At 33.9% G+C, this 27,793-nt stretch overlaps 1 protein-coding gene and 1 pseudogene across 1 annotated transcript in view; both read left to right on the top strand.

Annotated features, from left to right (window-relative positions):
* The window catches only part of Actr3 (actin related protein 3), a 60,846-nt gene that overhangs the window by 18,809 nt on the left and 14,244 nt on the right, over positions 1-27,793 (top strand). Inside the window, exons 2-7 of the mRNA XM_027954052.2 lie at positions 7,926-7,981; positions 10,083-10,207; positions 13,624-13,734; positions 16,314-16,409; positions 18,221-18,328; positions 21,049-21,192. Coding sequence (XP_027809853.1) covers positions 7,926-7,981; positions 10,083-10,207; positions 13,624-13,734; positions 16,314-16,409; positions 18,221-18,328; positions 21,049-21,192 — 640 coding nt within the window. The remainder of the gene's footprint in view (positions 1-7,925; positions 7,982-10,082; positions 10,208-13,623; positions 13,735-16,313; positions 16,410-18,220; positions 18,329-21,048; positions 21,193-27,793) is intronic.
* On the top strand, positions 22,457-27,438 carry LOC114106854 (splicing factor 3B subunit 4 pseudogene; annotated as a pseudogene).

Genomic DNA, 27,793 nt, shown 5'->3' with positions numbered 1-27,793 from the left:
TGGGAAATCTGATGAAAATTGAAGGGAGATCAGTAGAGCAGAGGAAAGGGACTGGGGGAGGGAGAAGAAGAGGGAAAAGGAAAATACTGGGGAATGTTATTGACCAAATTATATTGTTACATGCTGTGCATGTATAAATATGTAACAGTGGAAAAAATACATAACAGTGAATACTATCATTATATATGTGTTCTAATGTACCAATAAAATATGGAAAAAATAAAACCAAAAAACTGGGCTTTTTTGTTGAATTATAGTTGTTGTTTATATTAGATATTAATCTTCTTCTGATATATGATTTGCAAATATTTTCTCCTATTCCATGGTTACCTTTGCACTGTGTTCTTAGAATCTTTGATTTTGATGAAATCCAATTAATCTATTTTTTTCTTACCTTTACTTTTGTCATATTTAAAAAAACAGCCAAATTCAGTGTTATGAAGCTTTCCACTGTTTTCCTTCAAGAGTTTTGTTCATAGTTTTAGCTCTTTCGTTTAGGCCTTTCATCCATTTTGAGTTAATTTTTGTATATGGTGTAAAGATTTAACTTAATTCTTTTGCACTTTCCCTAGCACCTTTCTTGGAAAAGACTGTTTTTTCCTCTTTTGAATAAGTATGGTACACTTGTTAAATCATTTGATGATAAACCTGAGGATTTGTGTCTGGGCTCTGTATTCTGTTCATTAGTGTATATGTTAATTAGTGTTTATGCCCATTTCGGTTATTGTAGTTTTGTAGAAAGTTTTGAAATCAGAAAGTGGGAAATCTCCAAATTTGTTCTTTTTCAAGATTATTTTGTCTATTTGGGGCCCTTGAGATTCCACATGAATTGTAGGATAAATTTTTATATTATTCTGGTGGATTTTGATGGGAATTAAATGAATCTGTAGATTGATATGCGTAAATAGCTTGGTCCCAACTCTGAATTCCGTAAAATGCAATTATGCCGAGATCCAGATGGCAAATTTAAAATTCTAAGCCTTTTAATTCCATTTAAAATCTTAATAGGAGGAAATGAGATCAGAGTATGTATTAGCTATCCAAAGGAAAAGTTTTTACTAAAGACAACTTGGAGGAAAAGAGGGATTGAGGGAAGGAAGAGGGTGTTTTTTTTTTCTGGTGCTGGGGATTGAACCCAGGGTCTTGTGCATGCAAGGCAATCACTCTTACCAGCTGAGCCTGATGAAGAAAGAGATTTTAAATGAATGCCTTTTTATAGATTTGTTGTATAATCTGGTATATATGTCTTCTGAAGTTACTTTTAAAAAAAAGACTTTCTGATAGATATTGTCTTCTGAAGTTGCATTCAAAAATGACTTTTTTGAATACTGAGTACTAAAGAGAAAACTCAAGGGCTTTGTAAAAACATGGTGACAGGATTTATGAATTTAAAGTTCTTTTTAGAAAGGTAAGGGTAAAAAAGGTTCACTGTGGTATTTTTTCATATTCTGAAAAATATTATGACTAGGAGAGCAGACCATATGCATGCCTAGAGAAATACTATGAAAAACATTTAATTGATTTGAAGTCTGTTTTCATTAATATAAAAAAATTTAAAACAAGTTTTTAGTTGGAAGTGATTACATTCTTAAATTGCAATTTAAAGAGTTCAAGATACCAGATTCCAATTATGAGACAGACGTTTTTAGTCAGAGAAAAAGTGACAAACTCTTTTATCATCTGCTTGTAAAAAGTTTATTTTTTAATGATGACTGTCAAAATTTTGAGAGTTCATGGAAATATGTTAATTGAGGATAATATGCAGTTATTTCAAGAGTAAAACGTAATAGGTTTTAGGTTAATGGAAGCTAGTTTACTTTTTTTGGCACCATGGATTGAATCCAAGGGCACTTAACCACTGAACCATATCTCCAGCCCTTTTTAAACTATTTTATTTAGAGACAGGGTCTCCGGAGTTGCTTAGAACCTCAATAAATTGCTGAGGCTGGCTTTGAACTCCCGATCATCCTGTCTCAGCCTCTGGATCCCTTGGAATTACAGGCTTGTGCCACTGTGCCTGGCTGTTAGTTTACATTTGGAAGTATTAAAGCTCTTATTTGGAAGTATTAAAAACATTTAGTATTTAATATCTTTCCTATATTTTGTTTTTCTTTTTTAATATTTATTTTTTAATTTTTTAGGTGGACACAATATCTTTATTTTACATTTATGTGGTGCTAAGGATCAAACCCAGTGCCTCATGCATGATAGGCGAGCACTCTACCACTGAGCCACAACCCCAGCCCTGTTTTGTTTTCCTTATAGTCCTAAAATGTGAAAAAAAAAAAACTATAAATGAAGTTTTATATATTACTATACTTATTACTTAACAAATTACTTAAGACTGTAAAAAGCATTTGGTTTCTGGATCTAACAGAGAAAATCATATCCTAAAAATATGAGGAATGAGTCTGAGAGGCTCAATCATCAAAAATCATACTTTCTCCAGGAGAGAGAGCACAAAAAATAGAAATATCACTTTCTAGAATCACTATTTTTTTGATCAACAAACTTCAAATTTTTGAAAAATTTTGAGTTTTAAAAATACTCAAAACAAACATGAGTCAAAGTTCAGAGAATAAATGTGTGTTGTAAGTATTTAAAATCAGAATAGGACTATAGAAATCTCAAAAGAGTGTTAATGTTCATCAAAAAATACTTAATGCTCACATACCTGAAAAGATAAGAAGGATTTAAGTTAAAAAAACAAAAAAAGGGGGCAGATGAGAGGTAAAGAGCCTAGGAAAATACAAAGGAACTACAGAGCAGAGTCAAAAAGGACAAGCTGGGATAACATATTCTCAAACTTGACCTGGGCACACAAAAAATAGTAATATTAAAAGAGCACATTCAAATAAACTGGAGGGGATAGGGTACAGCTACATAAAATTTTCTTTAAAACTTTATAGATTTTTTTTCATATTTTATGACTATAAGAAAAATATAAATTAGGGAAGATATTAAATACTAAATATTTTTAATACTTCCAAATAAGAGCTTTTCAAATGTAAACTAGTTGCCAGGCACAGTGGCACAAGCCTGTAATCCCATGGGCTCCAGAGGCTGAGACAGGATGATCAGGAGTTCAAAGCCAGCCTCAGCAATTTATTGAGGTTCTAAGCAACTCCGGAGACCCTGTCTCTAAATAAAATATTTTAAAAAGGGCTGGAGATATGGCTCAGTGGTTAAGTGCTCTTGGGTTTCCCTCTTAATTCTTAAGAATGGGTGAAAATATTATTCTATGGTCATCATCAAATACTATAATTTAACAGTCTGTAAAATCAGCATGTACAGACTTTACAAAGTTTTGTTCTTTTGGGATATTATTTAAGTTTTAAACCCAAGGTAATAGAAACATTAGTTAATGTATGATAGGTAGGTAATATTTCGTAGTTGTTTCCTGAGATTGGAAAATCACTTTGCTCTTATTTATAATACATTAGAAATGATTAAATGAAGCATGATATATCCATACAGTTAAATTCTGTATGCATTTTTAAAATTTTGAGTTTTAAGGAAGAGCATATTTGTTTTGATTATGCTCACCCCAAGGAATTTGAATTGGACTAAGAATATGTTGATCCAATATGGTTAGTTACTTAAATGGAATTTTCTTAAGAGACTTACTACTGTAATATGGTCTCTCGGATATCTCGGTATCATGTAACGCACATAGCAGTAACAGTTATGCTTGTATATGTGTTTAGCATGTGGTTGAGAGAAGATTTTATTGAAAGAATGAATGTGTTATAAGTTAAAATGACCAGGACAGACTTCATGGAGGAATCTGGGGGATGTTGTTGTGAAAACTTTTTAAAGAGAGCTCAGAGGGCTCAGTTTAGAGATAATGTGTGCTTTCCCTTCTAGAAATCCTATAAAGGAGAACAAAATATCTTTCTAAAAATCACTACCTAACTCCCCAAATCCTGAAATCGTGCTCTATTGCCTGTAAGATGAATTAAAATTGTTTCTGTTTCTCATAGATTGTTTTACATTAAACAAGCATCTATTTGGGTATCATACATTCAGTTTCATTTTGTTAACTGGGAGCCAAGTATATTGTTAGCCCCTCTTCCTGTCATTGCCTCATGGCCTGCACTGTTTTGGGTACTCTTTAAATTTGATCCTGTACTCTTTATTTCAGCTAGTTTTCACGAATTCAGTAGAAACAGATTATTTGTGTCATATCATGGTCATTTTTGTGCATTTGAGTAATTTTTCTTGACTTTCAGAACTACTGAAGTGTGAGCTGTTAAATTATGCTGACCTCCATCCATTATAGGACTTCTGTATTTTCCACACCCGAAGGCTTTGCACTAATAAGAGAGTCTGAGTTGGAAGAATAAAACAATATTTGGTAATGAAAGGGTATTACAAATATATCATAGAAACTATGATCTGAGGATCCTACAGACTAACACTGACTTATGATAATGAGGTAATTCATAGCTGGACAAGGTAGTAGGAACCTGTAGTCTCAGCTACAAGGGAGACTGAAGCACAAGGATCAAGAGTTTGAGGCCAGCCTGTGCAAAATAGTTAGACGTTGTCTCAAATTTAAAAAAAAATTGTATCAAAACTACAAGCATTTAAAATTTAAGGTACCTGCATGGCCTTTGTGTGAATGTGAAAGGAATGGAAAAATTGGAGAGAATGGATGGAAGACATAATTACAGTTGATATGTATTGTGTGTACTGTCAGGTGCTATGATAAATGCTTAACTTTTTTCTTTTGTTTAATACTCTGAACAATCTCAAGTTAGCTTTTTCTAGTTTTACTGATGAGAGAATCAAGACTCAGGAATTATTATTAAATAATAATTGTATCTATAAGGGTAGAGGCAGGCATCCATTTTGGGAAGTTATGAGGCAGGATGAGTAAGGGTTTAGCAGTTGCATTCAAGGTTGGAAGGAAAGCATGTCATGTAAGGAGCAGTGTTATTAGGTGGCACAGTGCAGTGAAATAAAATGAACTCTTCAGAAGCTCTCAAGAGTTTGTGTGGCTAGAAAATTTAATGTGGTATCTAGGGCAACTGGAAAGATTGTTAGGAATCAAATATTCAAGGGACTTTTTTGTTTCCCTTAAAAAGAAGTTTTGCTTATATATTATTTATTATAGTACTGGGAATTGAACCCAGGGCCTCACACATGCTAATCAAACACTCTACCACTGGACTACATCTCCAGCCCCTATTATCATTTTTTAATATGGATAGTGAGGAGACTTTGAAGGTTTAGTCAGTAGAGCAATGTCACAGTTTGAACAGTATGTTTGCCCCTCATTTTTAGTGGTTATATATATATATATATATATATATATATATATATATATATATATATATATATATATATTTAAATATATATATTTTTAGTTGTAGTTGGACACAGTATCTTTATTTTATTTGTTGTTATGTGGTGCTGAGGATCAAACCCAGCTCCTCGCACATGCTAGGCAAGTGCTTTACCGCTGAGCCACAACCCCAGCCCCTCTTTTTTTTTTTAATTTCTTTTATTGGAGAACTATAATTATATATAATATGGGTGAATAGCATTTATTGTAACATTTGAATGTGCATATAATTTGGTCAGTTTCATTATTTAGTACTCTAATTTTTCTTCTCCTCTCTTTCCCCTGGACCCTTTCTTCAACTTCATTGGGCTCTCTTCTAATTTTCATGAGATCTCCCCTTCTTTCCCCTCTTTTTTCTCTCTAGCTTCCACATATGAGAGTAAACCTAAAACCCTTGTGTTTCAGAGTCTAGTTTATTTTGCTTAACATAATGTTCTCAACTGGTATTCATTTTCCTGTAAATGATAAAATTTTAATCTTTTTTTATGGCTGAATAAAACTCCATTGTGTATGCCTATATTCTATTTTTTAAGTCCATTTTTCTATTGACGGACACCTAGGCTGATTCCATATCTTGGTTATAGTGAATTGTTCTGCTATGTAGACATGGGTATGCATGTATCACTAATATACCCCAGGAGTGGTATAGCTGGGTCATGTGGTGATCCCATTCCTAGTCTTTTTGAGGAACTTCCATACTGATTTGCATAGTGATTGTACTAATTCACAACCCCACCAACAGGTGCTTTCACACTCAGTTCTTAAACTTCATTGCTCAAGGGGATTTTTCTTTTTATATTAGAAAAAAAATCTGCAGATATTATTAAAGTGCAATGATATCACAACAATTTATCTTCCTATTATTTAGCAATGAGTTTGAGTATGGAATAATATAAAATATTCTTACTTTTTCTTTAAAGCCTGCTCATGGTGGATAGTTTTCCCCATGTAGCCCCAAAGTATCCAGCTATTTCTTAAGTAGCCCCCAATATACTGCTTGTTGTTAATTTATTATGAGAATATAGGCTGCCTGGTGCTATGGCGCATGCCTATAATCCCAGTAGCTCAGGAGGCTGAGGCAGGAGGATCGTGAGTTCAAAGCCAGTCTCAGCAGAAGCAAGGTACTAAGCAACTCAGTGAGACCTGTCTCTAAATAAAATACAAAATAGGGCTGGGGATGTGGTTCAGTGATTGAGTGCCCCTGCGTTCAATTCCTGGTACCAAAAAAGGAGGAGGAGAAGAATATAGGCTGAATCCACTTGGGCAAAACATTTAAAAATTATATTTATTTTTTGGATTGGAAGAAGAGACCACCATATTAAGTGAAATAAGTCAAACTCAGAAGGTCAAGGGTTATTCATTATGTTTTCTCTCATATGAGGAAGTTAGAGAGGAAAAAGGGAAAGAAAGATGGGGGTGGATTTCCTAAAAATCAAAGGCAGTTTAGTAGAGGAAAGGGACCAAGTGGTAGGAGGCAGGGAGGTGGAGGAAATGCCGGGAGTGATATTGACCAAATTATATTGTTATATTGTGTGTATGTATGAATATGTAACAACAAATCCTATTATTATGTACAACTGTAATGCACCAATAAAAATGTTGAAAAAATAAAAATCCAAAAAATTATAATTTTTTAGTAGCAATACATTCAAATGGTGTGAGATAAGATGCAATAAAAATATTTCTCTCATTGTCACCTACCTATTTCCATTCTCTGGAGATAGCTCAAATTGTGGATCTCTCATCTTTTTTAAGGAATGTTTTGTGTCTAGATAATTATGTATTTTATATATTCTTACCCTTTCCCTTTTGAAAATACAAATAGAGCCTACTTAAGACATTGTTCTGTACCTTGCTTTTGTTCAGTTAATACATTTTGGAGATTGTTTCATATCAGTACCTAAAAGCTTCCTCCATCTGCTTTTTATAGCTTTGTAATATTCTGTGGAACAACCTCAGCATATATAACTAGTTCTCCTTTTATTGTCCTTTCCAGTCTTGCTGTTCTAAGCAAGATTGTAGCAAATGATCTTCTTTTATATTATTTCACACAGGTACGAATATCCCTGTAGAATCAATTTTTAAAAAATATTTATTTTTGATTCTGGGGATTGACACCAGTGGTCCTCTCCCACTGACCTACATATCCAGTCCTCTTTATTTATTTTTGAGGTAAGTTCTTGCAGAGTTGCCCAGGTTGGCCTCAAATTTATGATCCTTCTGCCTCAGCCTGTTGAGTCACTGGAATTATAGGCATGCACTACTATTTCCAACAGAACCAGTTTCTTGAAACAGAATTTCTTCAAAAGCTGTGGCCATTCGGCCTCGGAGTATATAGCTCAGTGGTAGAGTACATGTCTAGTGTCTTGGCCTTCAGCCCTGCTACCCATTTCCCCCATCAAAGAAAACTATAGTCATTTATGATTTTGCAAGCAGAGATGTTAAGTGAACTGCAACTATGGAATTCTGTGTACTATTTACAATGAAATCTCATTGAATTAACATAATTAAATCAAAGAATTAACATAATTATTAAAAATATTAGGGAAACTTTATAAATCTCTTTGTTTTGCAGATATACAAAATTAGGATATGCTGGAAATACAGAACCACAGTTTATCATCCCTTCTTGTAAGTATTTCTTTTAATCCACACATTAGTTGATTTAAAGATTTCTTAATAAGCAAAGTAAAAGAAGTAATCACTTTTGGCAATCTATAAGATTCAGGTCTTTAAAAGTATGGTTTGCCAGGTTATAAATGTCTTATTTCTGTACCTCTGACCTTTTTATTTCAGCTCTCTGTTTAGTTGTCTGTTTACAAAATCTACTAAATATTTTCTTAAATTAAAAAATGAACAAGCTGATGAGTAAACACTTTCCTGCTTTGAGGAAATCACTATTACTCTCTGGTTTTTAAGTGGTACCTCTTCTATAATGAATCTGCAAAGACTGTCCTTTGGTTTGAATATTTGATTGTTGTTTGCAGGACTGGTGCTTGTTGACATCCCTGGTGAATGCACATATTTCAGCATAAAGATGGCATCTTACCTTTAGAGATGTCAACCTCAGTTGCTTTCTAATATCCTAAAACTGTACTGTTCTTGTACATTGTCTATGGAGCATTTTTGTTCTTCTCTGTTTTTGTTTACCTTACTTTTGCTGACTATAAACTATTTTTCAGTAGTTTAAAAAAATCACATTTGATAGAGCTCTTATTAGCATAGATTGTATCTTGTCTTCATTGAACACACTTTTGTATTTTTCACTTTCAAATAATTCCCATTTTTGTACATTACAGAGTTAGCACTTCTGATTTATTTCTTTTACTGCTATACTAAGACTTTTGCACATCAGATAAGAAAGCTTTTGAGCCATTGCTTGGTGTCGCTAACTCCTAGGCTGTTTAATTTGGGGAGTGCCACTAATTTTCATAGTAATATTTTTATGTTTAAATATCTTTTTTAATATTGTTCTTTTTAATTAGTTCTTTTTAGATATACATGATAGTAGAGTGTATTTTGACATTGTACACACATGGAGTATAATAACTTTCCATTCTTTTGATTGTACATGACGTAGAGTTACACTGGTCATGTATGAATGTAGGAAAGTTATCCATATCATTCTACTGTCTTTCCTATTCCCATCCCTTTCCCTTCCCTTTGTCTAATCCAGTGAATTGGTATTGTTCATTTATAAAAACAAGGAAATGGAAAAATGATTATGCAAAGTACTGGAAGCTTCCTAAGTCTCAAAAATCAATGAAGTTGAGAATAAGGTAAAATTATTAGGCTTACCCCAAACTGGATCATTAGTCTTAATTGCATACTGAACTGTTTTGTCATTGAGTAGTGAGGATATTTTTAAATGTGTGATATATGAGAAATACACTGTTAAAATTGTCCCTAAAAGGGAAAATGAATTTAGAGCTTATATACATATAGATCTTTTTTTTTTTTTTTACTTTCCAGAACAAACCTATCACTTACTCTTTTTCTCGTGTAGTTTTCTAGGACTCAATTATGTGAGAGTACTTTTTAAATTTGTGAAGTGGATTTTAGGTGACCCTGATCAAATAGTTGATTATGTCTAAAGGTTGTAGGTTAGTGGTACTTTTGTTTTTTTGTTTTATTTATACCTATTTTTTTTTTTTGTGTGTATACTTAAGGATAGAATTGCTTTTCTTTACATTTAATTGAAATATCTTTTTGTATATGTGATCAAAGTTTACAAGATTTCTATTATATCTAAATTACTACATGATAATAGGAAATAGGGGTGAGATATGAAGAAAAGTTTGTTTTAAAAAAATTCTCCCTGCAGTTTTTTCTTCTCATTTGTTGTTGGTATTTTTCACTTTTAATTTCTAATTCTTCACCAAGTATATGTGAACTTGGATTATAATTTTATTCAGAATGAAAGTGGATCTTAATATAGTTTTTAAAAAGATTAAAAAATCACACTAATACTTTGAATTTTGGCTTTTACATTTGAGACTTATTTTGCCTCTTGAGTGGAAGTTATGATTTCATTGTGGAAAATGATTTTTGATTTCATTGTGGAAAATGATTTTTGTCACAGGTTTCTCATGACCTCTGTGCCTTATTTTGATAATTTACATATGCTAGGTCATGTTTTGTAATACTTTATAATGAAAGAAGTATAATGTAAAAGCTTATCTTATTTGAAGCAAATGAATTTCTTGACATGTTTAAATAACTTATTTTAAAGGTATTGCTATTAAGGAGTCAGCAAAAGTAGGTGATCAAGCTCAAAGGAGGGTCATGAAAGGTGTTGATGACCTAGACTTCTTCATTGGTGATGAAGCAATAGAAAAACCTACATATGCAACAAAGGTATGTTTCTGTGATTTGTATAAATAAATAACATTTTTCTTTTAAAAATTAGTTCACTGATTATGCCCTTTGGAATTTAACTTTTATTACAGACCTAATACTCTCATCATCTTAACTATAAAAATTTCTATTTTTCCACATTTTTTATTGGTGCATTATAGTTGTACATGTGATGGAATCTGTTGTTACGTATTCATACAGCCATACTATATATAACAATATAATTTGACCAATATCACTCCCCAGCACTTACCACTGCTCCCCCTTTCTGCACCTACGGGTTTCATTTCCTGTACTGATTGCTTTTTGATTTTCATGAGATCCCTATCTCTCTCCACCTTTATTTTCCTTTTTCTCTCTAGTTTTCACATATGAGAGAAAACATGTGACCTTTGACCTTCAGAGTTTGGCTCATTTCATTTAATATAGTGGTCTCAAGTTCCATCCATCTTCCTTCAAATGACATAATTTTATTTTTCTTTATGACTAAATAAAACTCCACTGTGTGTAGTGTGTGTGTATGTGAGATATATATATATATATATATATATATATATATATATATATATATATATATATGTATTTACTTTATTCATTCATCCACTGAAGGGCACTTGGGCTTACTAGTCATGAATTCCTTTAGTTTTTGCATATCTTGGAAAATTTTTTGTTTCTCCTTTGATTTTGAAGGATAGCTTTGCTAGATGTAGCCATCTTGGTTGACAGTTATTTTCTCTCAGGACTTGGAACACATTACTCCAAGCCCTCCTGGCTTTTAGAGTTTGTGCAAAGAAAAGAGAAGTGATTCTGTTTGACTTGCCTCTAAATATGACCTGATGTGGTTGTTTTTTTTTTTTTTTTTTTGAGACTTTTAAAATTCTATTCTTGTTCTGTATGTTAGGTATTTTAATTGTATTATATCATGGAAAAGTTATTTTTGATCTTGTTTTTTTGAGTTCTGAATGCATCCTGTATGTGGATTTCCATCTTATTTTTAAGATTTAGAAAAATTTCTGTTGTTAATTCCCTGAAGAGATTATCCATTTGATTTACCTGCATCTCACAATCCTCCTCAATTCCAGTAATTCTTAAATTTGGTCTCTTAATGTTGTCCCAGAGTTCTTGTGTATTCTGATAATGGTTACTTATTTTGTTTTCTTTAATGATGTCTGAATGTTCAAGGCTGGCCACTTTGTTTTCTTCTGAGATTTTGTCGTAACTCTCAACTGAACATTGATTTATTTTGTCTTTCATTTTCAGTTAATAAATTTCTTCTTCCTTGTGGCTTCCTTTCTTGATGCTTTAACTCTGCTCTTGTTTCTACCCCACCTCCTACTCCACCCCACAAAAAGGGGAAAATTTTAACCTATTTAATTGGGCAGTGTTTACTTTGCTATGCTCACTGGGTTTCAGGGTCCTCAGTGGATTGGCTTCCTCTCATTTCCACATTGCCACATCTAGAGATATTTCCCTCCTGGTTTTATTTCAGTCTATGCCATTTCTCTCCATTTGGAAGCTTATGTGCCCTGGAAATACTGCTCTGCACCCACCCCCCCCTTTTTAATCTTCCTTTCCTATCCTTTTCCTTCCCTCTTTCTGAATCATAAATTATTTATTATTGTCTTTTTATAATCTTTTTACGAATTTTTGTGACTGATCCTAACGGTTTCTAGATAGAACAAATCTAGTAACCCACAAGCTTTTCTTGTGCCTACTCCCACACTTACTACTTCATCCCTTGCAAAAGATAAACACTATTTTGACCACTATCATCTTTTTCTTTGACATTGATCTTGCCTAATTTTCAGTTTTCCTTTTTTGTACTCCTTTTCTTCCCTTCTCTCATAATTTGTTAATGAACGACTACCTAATGTATCAAAATCTTTGCAACTTTGCCAAGTGCTGATGAGAATACTTTAATAACTAAGAAAAATTGCTTTCATGACTTGAAGGTTTTTACAATTTGGTAGAAAGGGAGATATTGAAAAAATTATTACAAGTTTGTGGAGGTTAGGAAAAGGGAAGCCCAGGATGTTGTAGGCACATATTGCAGGAGTAAATAACCTATTTTGGACATTCAGAAAAGCCCTTGAGAAGTAAATTGTTAAGCTGAGGCTTAAAGAGTAAAATAGAAATTTGCTGGGTGAGTTAGGCAGGCAAAGTCTCTGCCTAAGGGCATATAGGCTAGTATCGGAGAAGGCTGTAAAGTTTGAGGAATACCAAAGCCAAAACTAGTTCATGCCTGAAGTGTGGAGAAATAGAAAGAAGTGAGGAGGCCAGACAGGTAGACCAGGAAAGAATGTTGAAATTGTTGTTAGAGTTCACCTTGTGTGCAAACATCGATAGGTTTACTAGATGATTAATTATACTAAGTTGTCTTGTTTGGACTTGAGTTTTGGTAATGCTGCTTTTGAGAGCTCTGTGATATTATTCACTGTTTTTTTTGGGGGGGGATGGAGTGGGGCTTTACACTTGCTAGGCAAGTGCTATACTACTGAGCTACATTGCTCAGTACCCCCACATCTGTCTCCTTTTATTTTTTTATTTTGACATAGGCTCACTAAGTCACTCAGGCTGACTTGGAACTTGCCATTTTTCCTGATTCAGCTTCCCATATAGCTGAGATAATAGACATGTAAACTCTACTCTTAAATTGTGACTTAACCTTTTTGAGTTCCATTTAAATTCATGTGGGTAGTGGATATATTATTAGTTATTCAGGATTGGTGTGAAGGTTAATGAGATAGCATTTATAAAGAAAATTTTATAGCGCTTTGAACAGTGAAGAGAAATTATTTGGGGGAGGTAAGCATGGTTCTGGGGAAGATGAGATAATTGACTTGCACGGTAGCTAATGCAAGGGATGTTAGTGACTTGAACTACAGTGATGACGGTGGGGATAGGAAAAAAATGGAAATGTGTGTGTGTATATCTACCTTAAACTTTCATTATCCAGAACTTAGTAGCTACAAGTAAATTGTTTTCTCTTAAACAGTAGTGAAGAAATTATGATAAACTGTGATTTTTATAGGCTTAATTTTAAATTGACTGATTTTTCATTACAAAATATTGAAAAATCTCAAAACTAGTGCAGCAACATTCCATCTAGGTTTAACAGTTTTTAACATTTGATATACTTCATTTTTTTATTGAACCATCTGAATATACATTATGGAAGTAATTTTATTTCTCTAAATTAAGTATCTACCTCCTAAGGATGATCTATATACAGCATCATTAGCATGCCTAAGGAACTATATACTAATATCCACTAATGATCTAATATTCCCTGGAGTATTTTTTAGCAGTTTCATTAATTTTTTATTATAATTTCTTGTTTTTATGTAATTTTGTTTCAATAATTTTTATATAATTTTGTTTTAATATAATGTTTTTTTTTTTTTTTTTGTCTTAAGTGGCCAATTCGCCATGGTATAGTTGAAGATTGGGACTTGATGGAAAGGTTTATGGAGCAAGTGATCTTTAAATATTTAAGGGCAGAACCTGAAGACCATTATTTTCTTTTGGTAAGTACAGATTATTCATTTTACTGGTGAAAGTTTTGAAGAAACACTGGAAATATTTATGTCATACCTATTTCACCAGGACATACTTTATCTATCGTTTGTTAAATTGTCATATCTAAAAGGATTTGTTATAAAACTGTCATGTTTAAGACCATCTAATTACAGGTTCCAGTAGGGTAGTAGTTTGTCCAAAACCAGAGTATAGGCATTTAAGAACTTTTGATAATTAATACATAATTTTTATGATCAGTCAGTATGTAATGTTGAGAAAAATGTTGGAAACTTGAGGTACTTTCTTTTTTTTCCAAAAAAAGTTATAAACCTATGGTCCTTTCCTATTTTAAAAATAGACTGATTATCATTTCCTTGATTCTTCTCAGAAGCAAAAATACAAAATAATTTTTAAACCTTTTTCATTTTATCAAAATGGTGGTTTTTAAGTTCATAGCTTTAAAAAAATCAAATGCTTTTATATGACTTAAAACAAAGAAATAGCACATCTTTCGCCCCTTGATTTGTATTCCTCAGAGGAAAATACTTTTGTTTTTTTTAAAAATTTCCCCTGACTGGGCTGGGGCTGTAGTTCAATGGCAGAGCACTTGTCTGGCATGTGTGAGGCACTGAGTGCGATCCTTAGCACCACATAAAAATAAACAAATAAAATAAAGGCATGCTGTCCATCTACAACTACAAAATAAATAAATAAATAAATAAATAAAGTAAGTAAATAAATAAAATTTAAAAAATTTCCCGATAGTTATTTCATTTAAACACATATGTTTTTTCTCTTATTATTTATTTGCTTATTTATTGAAATACTAACTTCCTAGAATTGGATGCATGATGTGGTTTGTTCCACCTTTGGTTTTGATGTTGCATACATCTTTATGTTTATTAAGATATCTAACATGATTGTCAACCTGGAAAGTTTTCTCATGCCCTTTCTTAGTTAATTTTTGCCCCCTATGCCCTAGAGGCAAACTATTTTTTTTTCTTCTAGTTTGAGATTAATTTTGCCTTTATTTGAGTTTCATATAAATGGAATCAGTGAAGATGTGCTCTCTAGTAGAATTTCCTTCCCTCAGCATATTTCTTGTTTTTGACTATTACAATTTGGCTATTGTGGACATTCTTTTATAAGTCTTTTTGTCGACATGGTTTCCCTTCTCCTGTGTAAATATGTACATATGGAATTGCCGTATCATAGGTCCGGTGCATGTTTTGTAGGATACTCTTTGGACTTTTTCTAAGGAGTTGTACCTTTTAACACACCCACCAACAATATGTTGGTGATCTGATTGCTTCTACATTCTACCTAACATTTGGTGTGTCAGTCTTTAATTTTAGCCATTCTTGTGGGTGTATAATACTTCTCATTTTGGTTTTAATTTGCATTTTTCTGATGACTAATGATGACGACTTTTTCATGTGCTTATTAGCTATTTGCATATTTTCCTTTGTGAGGTTCTCTGATTATATTTTGTTATATATAGAAATTTTCTCTTTTGGAGTTTAATTATCTTTGTTTTTAGTTTGCTTAATTTTATATATACTAAATAATCTTTAAATTTTTTAATGCAGTTGCATATTTTTTCTATGTGAGTTTAAATAGAACAAGGAGTTTACCTGTTAAAGGCTTTACATATGGAAGAAGTCTACTTGTCTTTTACTTTATAGTGACTTTCAAAACAGAAAAAGATTTAATTTGTAATCGAGTTTTGTCATTAATACTTTTGGTAATTTGGACTCTTTGAATTTAAGGAATCACTCCTTATCTTACAGGGAGAAAGAATTTTTCTATATTTCTTAAATTTAAAAGTTTTGTTTTTCACATTTAAATGTTTGAGATACTGCAAAGGTTTGGATTGTTAAATCATTTTCATAAGTATTAGAGGTATACCTAGTGTCAAGCTTGAGAACCATGATATAAACATGAGGACCATGATTGCCAGTGCTATTCCCAAAATTCTTTCTTGCCTCATGAGGATGTGTTCTGATCTAGACTTAACTTATGAGGTTTCAGAATGTTGTATGCCATCTACATAATTTAAAAAGGAGAACTGTGTAAGCATCTCTATTTGATACTCTTAATGGTTATGTAACAATATAACATTTTTCCAGGAAGTTCTTCCATTAAGTCCATGGAATCTCAGTTTATTTGCTGCAGTTTTAGACAAAACTCCTGTTCTGTTTAAAACATTACTTAGATGGGGATTCTCCCACTAACAAGTACCATGATATTTGTTTGCCTAGAGGTCAGTACTGTGTTAAGATGATTTGATCTGTCCACCTTTACCTTTTCTCTCCCTCATTCCCTTTGTCCCCCCACCTTCCTTCTCAATGTTTAATCTATTTGAGTGAGGTGATAACAGCGTTTTAGTTTTTTTAAGTAAATAGCCGTATTATTTTTATATAATATTTTGTTTGAATTTTTTGTAGTTTTCTTGTCTTGTACCTATGAGTTTAATGCCTTTTAAATATTATGTTTGATATAAATCATTTATCATTTTAAAATTATCTATGAAGTTATTAGGATAGTCTAATATCATTTTTTCAAAATGTTATCCAATTCAATGTAGACTGAACCTCCGCTGAATACTCCAGAAAACAGGGAATATACTGCTGAAATAATGTTTGAGTCCTTCAATGTACCAGGCTTGTACATTGCTGTGCAGGTAATAAATTCTATTTTTTAAGTTTGACTTTTAAATTTTAATCTGGTTTACTCTGCTCCTAAAACACAATTTTTTCTTTTTTTTATGAAAGCTTAAATATAACCTCAGAAGCATACCATAGTTCTCTCCTGAGTTTAATTTATAAACAATATTATAGGAAATGGATCTATTTAGTCAGAAAAGGAGAATTATTAAAGTAAGTAAATTAATGGTCTTTGGATATTTCAAGAGCTTTTATAGAACAGAAATAAGGAAACTAATATTTATCCAGTGTATCCTCCTATACTCCATACCCAGAACTTTACGATTCACTTATCCTTGTAACATTGTGTTTATCATAGCCTTTTTTTTTTTTTTTTGCAGGGGGCTATTGGGATTTAACTTAGGGTCACTTTACCCACTGAAGTACATCCCTAGCCCTTTTAAAATTTTATTTTGAGACAGGGTCTTATAAGTTGCTGAGGCTATCCTTAAACTTGTGATCTTCCTGTCTCAGGCTCTGAAGTTGCTTGGGATAGGCATGCATCACTGTGTCTGGCCATCATAGTCTTTTTAATTGGTTTACCTTTAGGTATGACTTACTCATTGTGCCCCCCCCTGTATCTTGTATATAATAAACACTTGTAATATTTCATCACAAGTTGTTTATTTATCTTTGTGAAATACTTTCTCTTACCCCTCAGTATTAAGACATTCCTCTTGTTTTTTAATTCTGTAACATATGTAATACCTGACATATCACAAGTGCTTTATATTAATTCATCATCCCTAATAATTATATTTATTTGTGCTCTATTTTTTGTAGAAGCAAAAAACCTAAAACTTAAAGGTAGCTCATTCAGAGTTAAATGCTTGATATGAGCTGAGGTCTGTCTGACTTCACTTTTTCCTGAGATTGAACTTGGATTTTTTATAACTCCGGGGTAGATAGTACCAGTAAATGATAATTATTGGCATGATTATTTTGGCTTGGATAGCAAAGAACTTTTTAATTTTAATGCAGCCCATAAAGGTAATAAGCTGCCTTTTATGCTTTTTTGCTAAAAGAATTTAAGGAGTTATGTATACTTTATCAGGGACTTTATTGTAAGGCATTCAGTCTTGAGTTGCAGACCTTTTTTAGTTCTTTTAATAATTTCTTAATTTTTGAACTTTTTTAAAAAAGAATTCTTTAAAAATTCTTGTTAGGTAGTTTTTTTTTTTTTGTTTTTCCTGTAAATAATTTTTTAAAAAGAATTGTTGCTATGCCAAGGGCTTGTTTGTTTTAATAGAAAAATGCTATCTTGTCACCTTTGCTTACTATTTCTCCCCTGACATTTTCTTTTATTGGTGAAATTTAGTTGTTGTTTGCTTCTTAGCAAATATTGCAGTGGCATTTAAAAAGTATTTGTTACATAGTTCTAAATGTATGCTGCATTTTAAACAAAATCAAAGCTGTTGTTTTTAAGAGCAGTACTTACTGCTAATTCTGATGGTTGGATGATTGTATCTTTTTTTACCATTGTGGTTTGTAACATGTGAATATATTTTAGGTTCTGGTACTTTAGTACTATAGTATTTTACATTATTCCTCCTTATGTTTTCACTTTAGGAGAAAAGTTACTTTCACTAAAATTTGTAAATATGCTCCTGAAACAAAAATAAATCTGTAAATTTCTCAATGAATTTTATTGCACAATGCAAAATTTATGTATTTTCTTTCTACAGATTCTACATTTAAAATTAAATAAAGTTCTCCATTTAACTATTTTTTACTAATAACTCTTATTTTTGTTTTTATTTCTTACCTGTCTTAATGCATTTTGCTTAAGGCTGTTCTTGCCTTAGCTGCATCCTGGACCTCAAGACAAGTAGGAGAACGGACATTGACTGGTACGGTAATAGACAGTGGAGATGGTGTCACTCATGTTATTCCTGTGGTAAGTATATTTAAAAATTGCTGGGCAGAACATAAAATAACACATCAAAACTAAGTTTTGAATTAATATAACTTTTTAAAAACTTTAGGTATCATGCCTTAAATTTTGTTGTAATTATTAAAATTTTGTAATTAGATTACAAAATGTTAGCCCAGTATCAAGGTGTGTGGTATGATTTTTTTGAGGCCTCTCTTCATGACTTATAGAAAGATATCATTTTTTTTTGTCGTTTTATGTCTTTTCCCTTTCATGTATCTGTGTCTTAATCTCTTTTTATAAGGACACAAGTCTATTATTAAAGGAAATGACCCTAATTACTTCAATTTAACTTAATGACTTCTTTAAAGACGCTAAAGGACTTCAACATATGAATTTGAGGTGGTTGGAAGGTAAAATTCAGCCCATAATAACTAGTCAGTTATCGCTAAAACAGATTTTGGAAAAATAATTTTTTTCTTATTTTCTCATTTTAATGTACTCATTTCTAGTATTCTTTATACCTTTGTGAAGGCCCAGATTTTTTCTTCTTTTTAAACTGTGTCCTTTAATATTTCTTTTCCCCCATTTTTGAGGTGGAGCCTTGCTGTGTTTCGCAGGCTGGTCTTGAATTCTGTGCTCAGCTCACATTTGGAAAGTGTTCGTTATTTCTTCACATATTTTTATGTCATCTTTTTTCTGTACTTGAAAGTGCTGTACTTTTGAGCAACATTCCAAGCCCCCCCCCCTTCCTCCTCCCAACATTCCAAGCCCTCCTCCTCCTTCTTTTTTTTTTTTGTTTCGAGACGGGGTCTCAATAAGTGCCCAGTGTGTGGCCTCAATCTTGTCATCCTGTTGCCTTAGCCTCCCACATAGCTTGGATTATAGGCATGCACCCCCATGCCCAGCTCTTTTCTTATCTTTAAGGACTCCAGTTACATTACATACATATTACGCTGATAGTGTCTTATAGTTAACTGATGCTCTGTTCATTTTTTCGTCTAATTTTTTTTCTTGATTATTTTGGATAGTTTTTATGGCCATGTCTTCAAATTCACTATTCTTTTGTCTTCATTATAATCTAATCTATCTCATCTAATGTATTTTTTATTTTAGACCTATTACTTTTTTCCTTAGAAGTTCTATTTGGGTCTTTTTACATCCTTTATTTCTTGGTCTTTTTATATCCTTCATTTCTTCCTTATGCAAATCTCTCCGTTGACCTTCTTAATTATATGGGTTATATATTAGTGTGTTTAATAGCCTTATCTCTACCTGTTTTATCCTTTTTATCATTTTGTATTTTCCCACTTCTTTGAATGCTTATAATTTTTTGTTAAGTACTCTATGTTCACATTGTTGGGTCTGGGATTTTTGGAATCCTTTAAATATTTTAGTGTTTTATTCTGGCGCACAGTTATTAGGAATCAGTTTGGTCCTTTCAAGCGTTCCTTTTAAATGACACTATGTCCAGAAGAGGCTTTTGCTAGGGTTGATTTGTCCCTGTTTTGGAGGCAATACCTTTCTGAACACTACTTGATGTCCTATGCTTGGGAATGTCTTTAAGCTCTGGCTAGGGGGAACATGAACTATTCTGGTAATGTATGAGTTCTGGAGGCCCTTCTGTCTACTCCTCATCTTTGTCCTTGATGATTTTATCACATGAATATACTGATTAACTAGTCATCTGAAATGGGATACTCCCTTAAGTTCCGTAACATGACTGACAAATGTTAGCCACCTTGGTTTCCCCGAACTCTAAATTCTGTATCCCTGACACCCTCAAGCTCTGTGTGGGTCTTCCTTTCCCAGACGTTAGCAGAGCATTCACCTTGTTTGTTTCCCTTTTCTTAGTAGGAATCACTACACTATTCTGCTTGTTGTCTAATGTCTGAAAACCTGTATTTAATAGAATTTATTTAATTTTCTATTTTAAGTTGAAAGGATAAATCTGATGCCTAGTATTCTATTAAGACACCCCTAATGTTCTTTTGTACTGAAATTTAATTTTGTACATTTTGTTATACTTGTGAGTAATATCAGTATATTTGTGCATTTGTTTGTTCTACAGAATTTAGCTAATTTAGCACTGTGAGGCTGTGTGAACTGCCTTAGGCTTGTGAATTGAGTGCTTCATCAGGAAAACAGTGACCACTTGAGTTAATGATCAGTGTTTTGGTGATATAATTCAATATATATATTTTTTTCTGAATTTATAGAAGATATAAAATGTTCTGATACACGGTTACTGTTTAAACCATGTTGACTCTTTTTTTTTTTGTTGGGGGAAACTGGGGATTGATTTCAGGGCCACTCAACCACTGAGCCACATCCCCAGCCCTATTTTGTATTTTATTTAGAGACAGGGTCTTCTTGTTTCTGCTGAGGCTGGCTTTGAACCCAAGATGCTCCCATCTCAGCCTTCCAAGCTGCTGGGATTACAGACATGTACCATGGCTCATGTTGACTCATTTTAATCAGGATTATAAACCACTGTCAATTGAAGAATAAACCTAAGTTGTTGGCCGTTTGTACTCATAATTTCTGTGTAGTATTATAAATTCTATGATACAGTGTGATGAATGTAGTTGAGGAATACTGAGGTGAAGAATTCTGTGATAAAGCAATTCTTGAGTATTCAAATATATCAACTTGAGAAATTGTTCTTTAATGATTTATTTTTTTAGATTATAATAATTCTCAAGACACTGAAAGTAAACTTGGTATCTTTCCTCCTCATCTAGGCTGAAGGGTATGTGATTGGCAGCTGTATTAAACACATTCCAATCGCAGGACGAGATATAACATATTTTATTCAGCAGCTGTTGAGAGACCGAGAAGTAGGCATCCCTCCAGAGCAATCCCTGGAAACTGCAAAGGCAGTAAAGGTAAACTGTAGTAACAAAAGTGTAATTTTGTTAAAAATTAAAATCACATGTGTGACATTAGCATGAAGGAAATTCTCAGGAACAACACTTTAAAAATCTTTTGTCAATTAGTTATGGATACTGTTAATTATTATCTCTGTATTTCTTGCAAGGAAATTTTTAAGGATTATAAACTCATAGCATATTATTTCCCTATTTCATTTTTGAGAGGACTAACAGGATTTTTTTTAACCTTGATTTTATTTTTATGTGGTGCTGAGAATTGAACCCAGTTCCTCACACATGCTAGGTGTATGCTCTACCACTGAGCCCCAGCCCCCTAACATAGGATGTTTCAACAAATGACTTTAACATACATTTTTGAGATCATGCCTTTTATTAAAAATGAGTAATTATTTCACTCAAGAATTATTACATCTTAATGTATTCATTGAATTCTTCATTTTAATTCTAAACGGTTTTCTTCTATTAAAATAACTTTGATGTCATTAATTGGACTATAGTATGAAATACATTGTTTGACTCAAAAGGTATAAAACACAAAAGAAAAATGTGAAGGCTGTATAAGTTATTTTGTTCATTTTCTTTTTACATAATTCTTTATTATATCAATGTTTCATGCATACTATCAAAATACTCAGCATTGCTTTTTCAAATTTATTCTTTGCCAATATAATTGAAATTTCAGTCAATCTGTTATGTTTTGAATACCTAAAAGCAAAACTGCCTTCACAAAAATAACCTCGTTTATTTGCCTCTTTTTGTGTGTTTATGGAATTTTCTTTGCTTTTTAAACCTTAGCAATGAAGGTGAATGAAGTACTTCATTATAAAGAAATTACTAAATGGCTTCTAGAAGTCACCCTGAGTTGGTAACCAATATATAAAAAATTAATGTGGACACTGTTGTTTCAACTTTGGAAATTTTTTGATATTAAAATAAAGCAAAACAAAAAAGCTACTAGGGATGGAATTTTATTCCAGGGAAAACTGATGTTCAGTTTGAATGTTTTTAAGGAACATAATTACCATTTAATTCCTACTTCCAGATTTTGGGGAAAGACTTCATATAAGATTATCAAGTTTTCCATCTTTTTTTAAAATTTTTTGTTTTAATTAGTTATACATGACAGTAGAATACATTTATGCGCTTTGATATATCATACATAGATGGGATATAATTTTTCATTTTTCTGAGTGTACTTGTGTAGAATCATATTGGTCATGTAGTCACATATATATATTAAGTAATAATGTCTGTTTCATTCTCCTATCTTTTCTTCCCACATCCCGTCCCCTCCCCTCCCCTCTCATCACTTCTCTCTACTTAATCTAAGGTAATGATATTCTTCCCTAGTGTCCCTCCACTTTATTGTGAATTAGCATCCTCATTAGAAAAAACATTCAGCCTTTGGTTTGGTAGGATTGGCATATTTTGCTTAGCATGATATTCTCCAACTCCAACCATTTACTGGCAAATGCCATAATTTCACTCTTCTTTAAGCTGAGTAACAGTCCATTGAGTATATATACCACATTTTCTTTATCCATTCATTTGTTGAGGGACACATAGGTTGGTTCCATATAATTTACCTATTGTAAATTGAGCTGCTATAAACATTGACGTAGCTGCTTTACTGTAGTATACTGATTTTAAAACTTCTAGACCTAATAAATGAATTCATCAAGGTAGCAGGATATAAAATCAACATCCATAAATGAAACACATTCCTATACATCAGTGATAAATCCACTGAAAGAGAAATTAGGAAAACTACTCCATTCACAATAGCCTCAAAACAGCAACAACAACAAAATATCTGGGAATTAATCTAACAAAAGAGGTGAAAGACCTCTACATTGAGAGAGGGTGGAGCTGGAGCTGGTGCTTAGAGACGGCGGGAGCTCTTTCGCTATGGCTGCAGGGCGATATCCCAATGGAACCAGGATGCCACTGTGTTCGTGGGGGGCCTAGATGAGAAGGTTAGTGAACCACTGCTCTGGGAACTCTTTCTCCAGGCAGGGCCCGTGGTCAACACCCACATGCCAAAGGATAGAGTCACTGGCCAGCACCAAGGTTATGGCTTTGTTGAATTCTTGAGTGAGGAAGATGCTGACTATGCCATTAAGATCATGAACATGATCAAACTCTATGGAAAGCCAATACGTGTAAACAAGGCATCTGCTCACAACAAAAACCTGGATGTAGGGGCCAACATTTTCATTGGGAACCTGGACCCAGAGATTGATGAGAAGCTGCTTTATGATACTTTTAGCGCCTTCGGGGTCGTCTTACAAACACCTAAAATTATGCGGGACCCCGATACAGGCAATTCCAAAGGTTATTTTGCTTCGTTTGATGCTTCGGATGCAGCAATTGAGGCCATGAATGGGCAGTACCTCTGTAACCGCCCTATCACTGTATCTTATGCGTTCAAGAAGGACTCTAAGGGCGAGCGTCATGGCTCAGCAGCTGAACGACTTCTAGCAGCCCAGAACCCACTCTCCCAGGCTGACTGTCCTCATCAGCTGTTCGCAGATGCGCCCCCTCCACCTTCCGCCCCCAACCCTGTGGTGTCATCACTGGGATCTGGGCTTCCTCCACCAGGCATGCCTCCTCCTGGCTCCTTCCCACCTCCGATGCCGCCTCCTGGAGCCCTCCCACCCGGGATACCTCCTGCCATGCCCCCACCACCTATGCCGCCTGGGGCTGGAGGACATGGCCCTCCATCAGCAGGAACCCCAGGGGCTGGACATACTGGTCATGGACATTCTCATCCTCACCCGTTCCCACCAGGTGGGATGCCCCATCCAGGAATGTCTCAGATGCAGCTGCCCACCATGGCCTTCATGGCTTAGGACCAGCCACATGCTGGACCTCTAGGCTCTGGGGGGCAGCCACCACCCCGACCACCACCTGGAATGCCTCATCCTGGGCCTCCTCCAATGGGCATGCCCCCCCCCCCCCGAGGACCTCCATTTGGCTCTCCCATGGGTCACCCAGGTCCTATGCCTCCACATGGTATGCGTGGGCCTCCTCCACTGATGCCACCTCATGGATACACTGGTCCTCCATGACCCCCACCCTATGGCTACCAACGGGGGCCCCTCCCCTCACCCAGACCCACACCCCGGCCTCCAGTTCCCCCTCGTGGCCCACTTCGAGGCCCTCTCCCTCAGTAAATTCTCATTCTTCTTCCTTCTGTTCTATCCTTCTGATACCTTTTCGATTCCTTGGACCAATCAGAGTTGCTATAGCTCCTTGGGGCTAGGGCACTAGTCCCTCTCAGTCCCCCACCAATGCAAATTTTTTTAAAGGAGGTTTTTCTTTCTTTCTTTTTTCTTTTTTACATTGGTCCAGTGTTTTGCAGATGCCCAGAGAAAATAAAACTTTGATCCTTGTATATTCTTTGTGGGTTTTCCTTGGTGAAGTAACTTTTCTCTTAAGAAATGGTGTATTGTGAGGAGCGGTAAGGTAAAAGTAAGGGTATTTACATTTTGAAGGCTTATTTTGCATTGTGCTGTTTCAGTAGCTGGACTCTGCTGTGCACTGTAGCAGTTGTGTCCTTATATAGAACTTATCCTCTGGTTTATAACATGGGACATTAAAATGGGAAGCGAAGTAAAGTGCCTGGAGCTATGCTGGCAAAAATAGGAAGTAACATGCACAGAGCTATTCATTATAGCTAACAACTCACATGTCCATTAGTAAGGGACTGGTTGCATAAACTGGTAAGTGCACAATAGAGTACTGTGCAGCTGTGAAAAGGAATGAGGAAGGGGCTGGGGGTATATAGCTGACTGATAGGAGTATGTGCTTAGCATTCATGAGGTGTTGAGTTCAATCCCTGCCACCAAAAAAAAAAAAAAAAAAAAAAAAAAAAAAATTTAGATGTCTCCGGGAGAGATCTCTGGGTTATATTAAATGAAGAAAATACATATGCTGAGCTACCTTATATAAGGGGCAGTACATATATGTATTTGTTTATGTTTTTAAAAAGGAAAGAGAAAAAAAATCCCTGGGGGAAGGGAGAGGATATGGAGGGAAACTTGATTTATCTGAATATACTGTTAATGTGGCTTTCATTTGGAACCATATAAATGTCTTTCATAATTGTAAACGTTAAAATTAGCAGTTTGGGTCAAAATAAATGTTCATGAATGTTAAAAAAAATAAAAAGAAAAAAAAAAGAAAGACCTTTACATTACATTGAAAACTACAGAACATACAAGAAGGAAATTGAAGAAAACCTCAGAAGATGGAAAGATCTCCCATGCTCCTGGATAGGCAGAATTAATATTGTCAAAATGGCCATAGTATCAAAAGTGTTATACAGATTTAATGCACTTCCTATTAAAATCCTAATGACATTCTTCAAAGAAATAGAAAAAGCAATCAATAAACTTATTTGGAAAAATAAGATACCCAGAATAGCTAAAACAATCCTTAGCAAGAAAAGTGAAGCAGGAAACATCACAATACCAGACCTTAAACTATACTACAGAGCTATAGTAACAAAAACGGCATGGTATTGGCACCAAAATATACTTGTAGACCAATGATACAGGATAGAGGAACCAGAGACATAAATATGGTTATCTCATACTAGACAAGGGTGTCATAAACATTCACTGGAGAAAAGATAGCTTTATCAAATGGTGCTGGCAAAACTGGAAATTCATATGTAACAAAATGAAATTAAACCTCTGTCTCTCACCCTGCATAAAAAGCAACTCAAAGTGAATCAAAGACTTAGGCATTAGAACAGAGACCCTGCAACTAATAGAAGAAAAAATAGGCCCAAATCTTCACTAGATTGGCCTAGGATCTGACTTCCTTAACAAGACTCTCGAAGTGCAAGAAGTAAAATCAAGAATCAATAAATGGGATGAATTCAAATTAAAAAGCTTCTCAGCAAAGGAAACAATAGTGTGAGGAGAGAGCCTACAGATTGGGAGAAAATCTTTACCACATGCACTCCTGATTAAGCATTAATCTCTAGAATATATAAAGAACTCAAAAAACTTAACACTAAAAAACCAAATAACCCAGTCAGTAGATGAGCTAAGGAACTGAACAGACACTTCACAGAAGAAGAAATATAATTGATCAACAAATATATGAAAAAGTGTTCAACATCTGTAGCAATTAGAGAAATGCAAATCAAAACTACTCTAAGATTTCATCTCACTCCTGTCAGAATGGCAGTCATCAAGAATACAGGCAGCAATAAATGTTGGCGAGGATGTGGTGAAAAAGTACACTCATACATTGCTGGTTGGACTGCAAATTGGTGCAACCACTATGGAAACAGTATGGAGATTCCATCTTTTTGTAGTATTCTTTCACTTTGTCTTTTAATTATTAACAATTATGTTAGTATTTATGTTGGATAGAATCCTTGATAAGTAAATTATTTTAAATGTATGAATATTATTCAGGATTCTCTAGAGAGAATCAGTAGGATACAGATAATATGAGAGGAGATTTATTAGAGGAATTAGCACACATGATTATGAAAGCTGAGAAGTACCACAACAGGCTATTTGCAAACTGGGTTTGCTTAGATTCTGGTTGTGTGGCTCAGTTCAAATCCAAAGGCATCAGAACCATGGTAGCTGATGGTGTAACTCTAAGTCCAGTCCAAAGGCCTGGAAACCTAGAGGACCTGCTGATGCAAGTCCCTGGAGTCCAAAGCCTGGTGTCTGATGTCCTTAGGCAATAGAGAAGAGGTGTCCCATCGACACAGGAGAGACAGGAAATTGCCTTTCCTTTGCTTTTAAGTTCTGTCTGGGCCTCTTGCCAACTGAATGTTGAAATTCCCCCTACGCCCCCACAAACACACCTCTCCAAACACACATACCCACTGGGAACAGACCTTCCCCACTCAATTTACCAAGTCACACACCAGTCTTCTGGAAACACTCGCATAGATGGATATGAAGAAATAGTACTTTACCCATTCTCTGCTTGTCCTTAAATCCAGTCAAGTTGACACACCTAAAATTAACCATCAACGTATAAGGCTAGTAGTCAGGAGTTTGTTAATTGTAAATGAGATGTTTTTGAATTATATTTTTGATGGAAACTTTAAGACAAATAACTAGATATGCAATAATTCAGTCCTGCAAATAATAGCAAAACAGAGTAGTTCATGTTTCCATCCTTTTTTCTTTATTCATTTACTTAATGCAAAAATCTCGTTTTGTTCCAGTTGGATATTGAGAATCTATAACTAATTTGTATGGTAGCAATTATTAATTATTTTTCTCATTGTATACTTTGTTTTTCCTTTCTAGAACACAGTTGATAATTATTGAAATAGAAAATATTAATGTTTTCAGAAAGTAACATTAATATAGTAGTTTGATTCTTTAGCCTTGCAAGTCTTAATTTTGTTTATATGTGAAGTCATATTAAATATAGATGAGCTGTTTATTTGTATTACACATCTAATATCTTAACAAAATATTTTTCTATTTCTGCTCCCTAATTTTATTTTCTGAAGTTATTTTTTCATTTGATTCTCATTTATTAATTATATGCCATCCTTGTACTTTCCCTAAAGCAATAGGAAAACTTACTTTTGTTTCTTTATTTG

The sequence above is a fragment of the Marmota flaviventris genome, chromosome 11 (genome assembly GCF_047511675.1).
Source record: "Marmota flaviventris isolate mMarFla1 chromosome 11, mMarFla1.hap1, whole genome shotgun sequence".
Lineage (NCBI taxonomy): Eukaryota > Metazoa > Chordata > Mammalia > Rodentia > Sciuridae > Marmota > Marmota flaviventris.
Note: the sequence above shows the minus strand (reverse complement) of the source record. Positions and strands in the feature narration are given on the sequence as shown.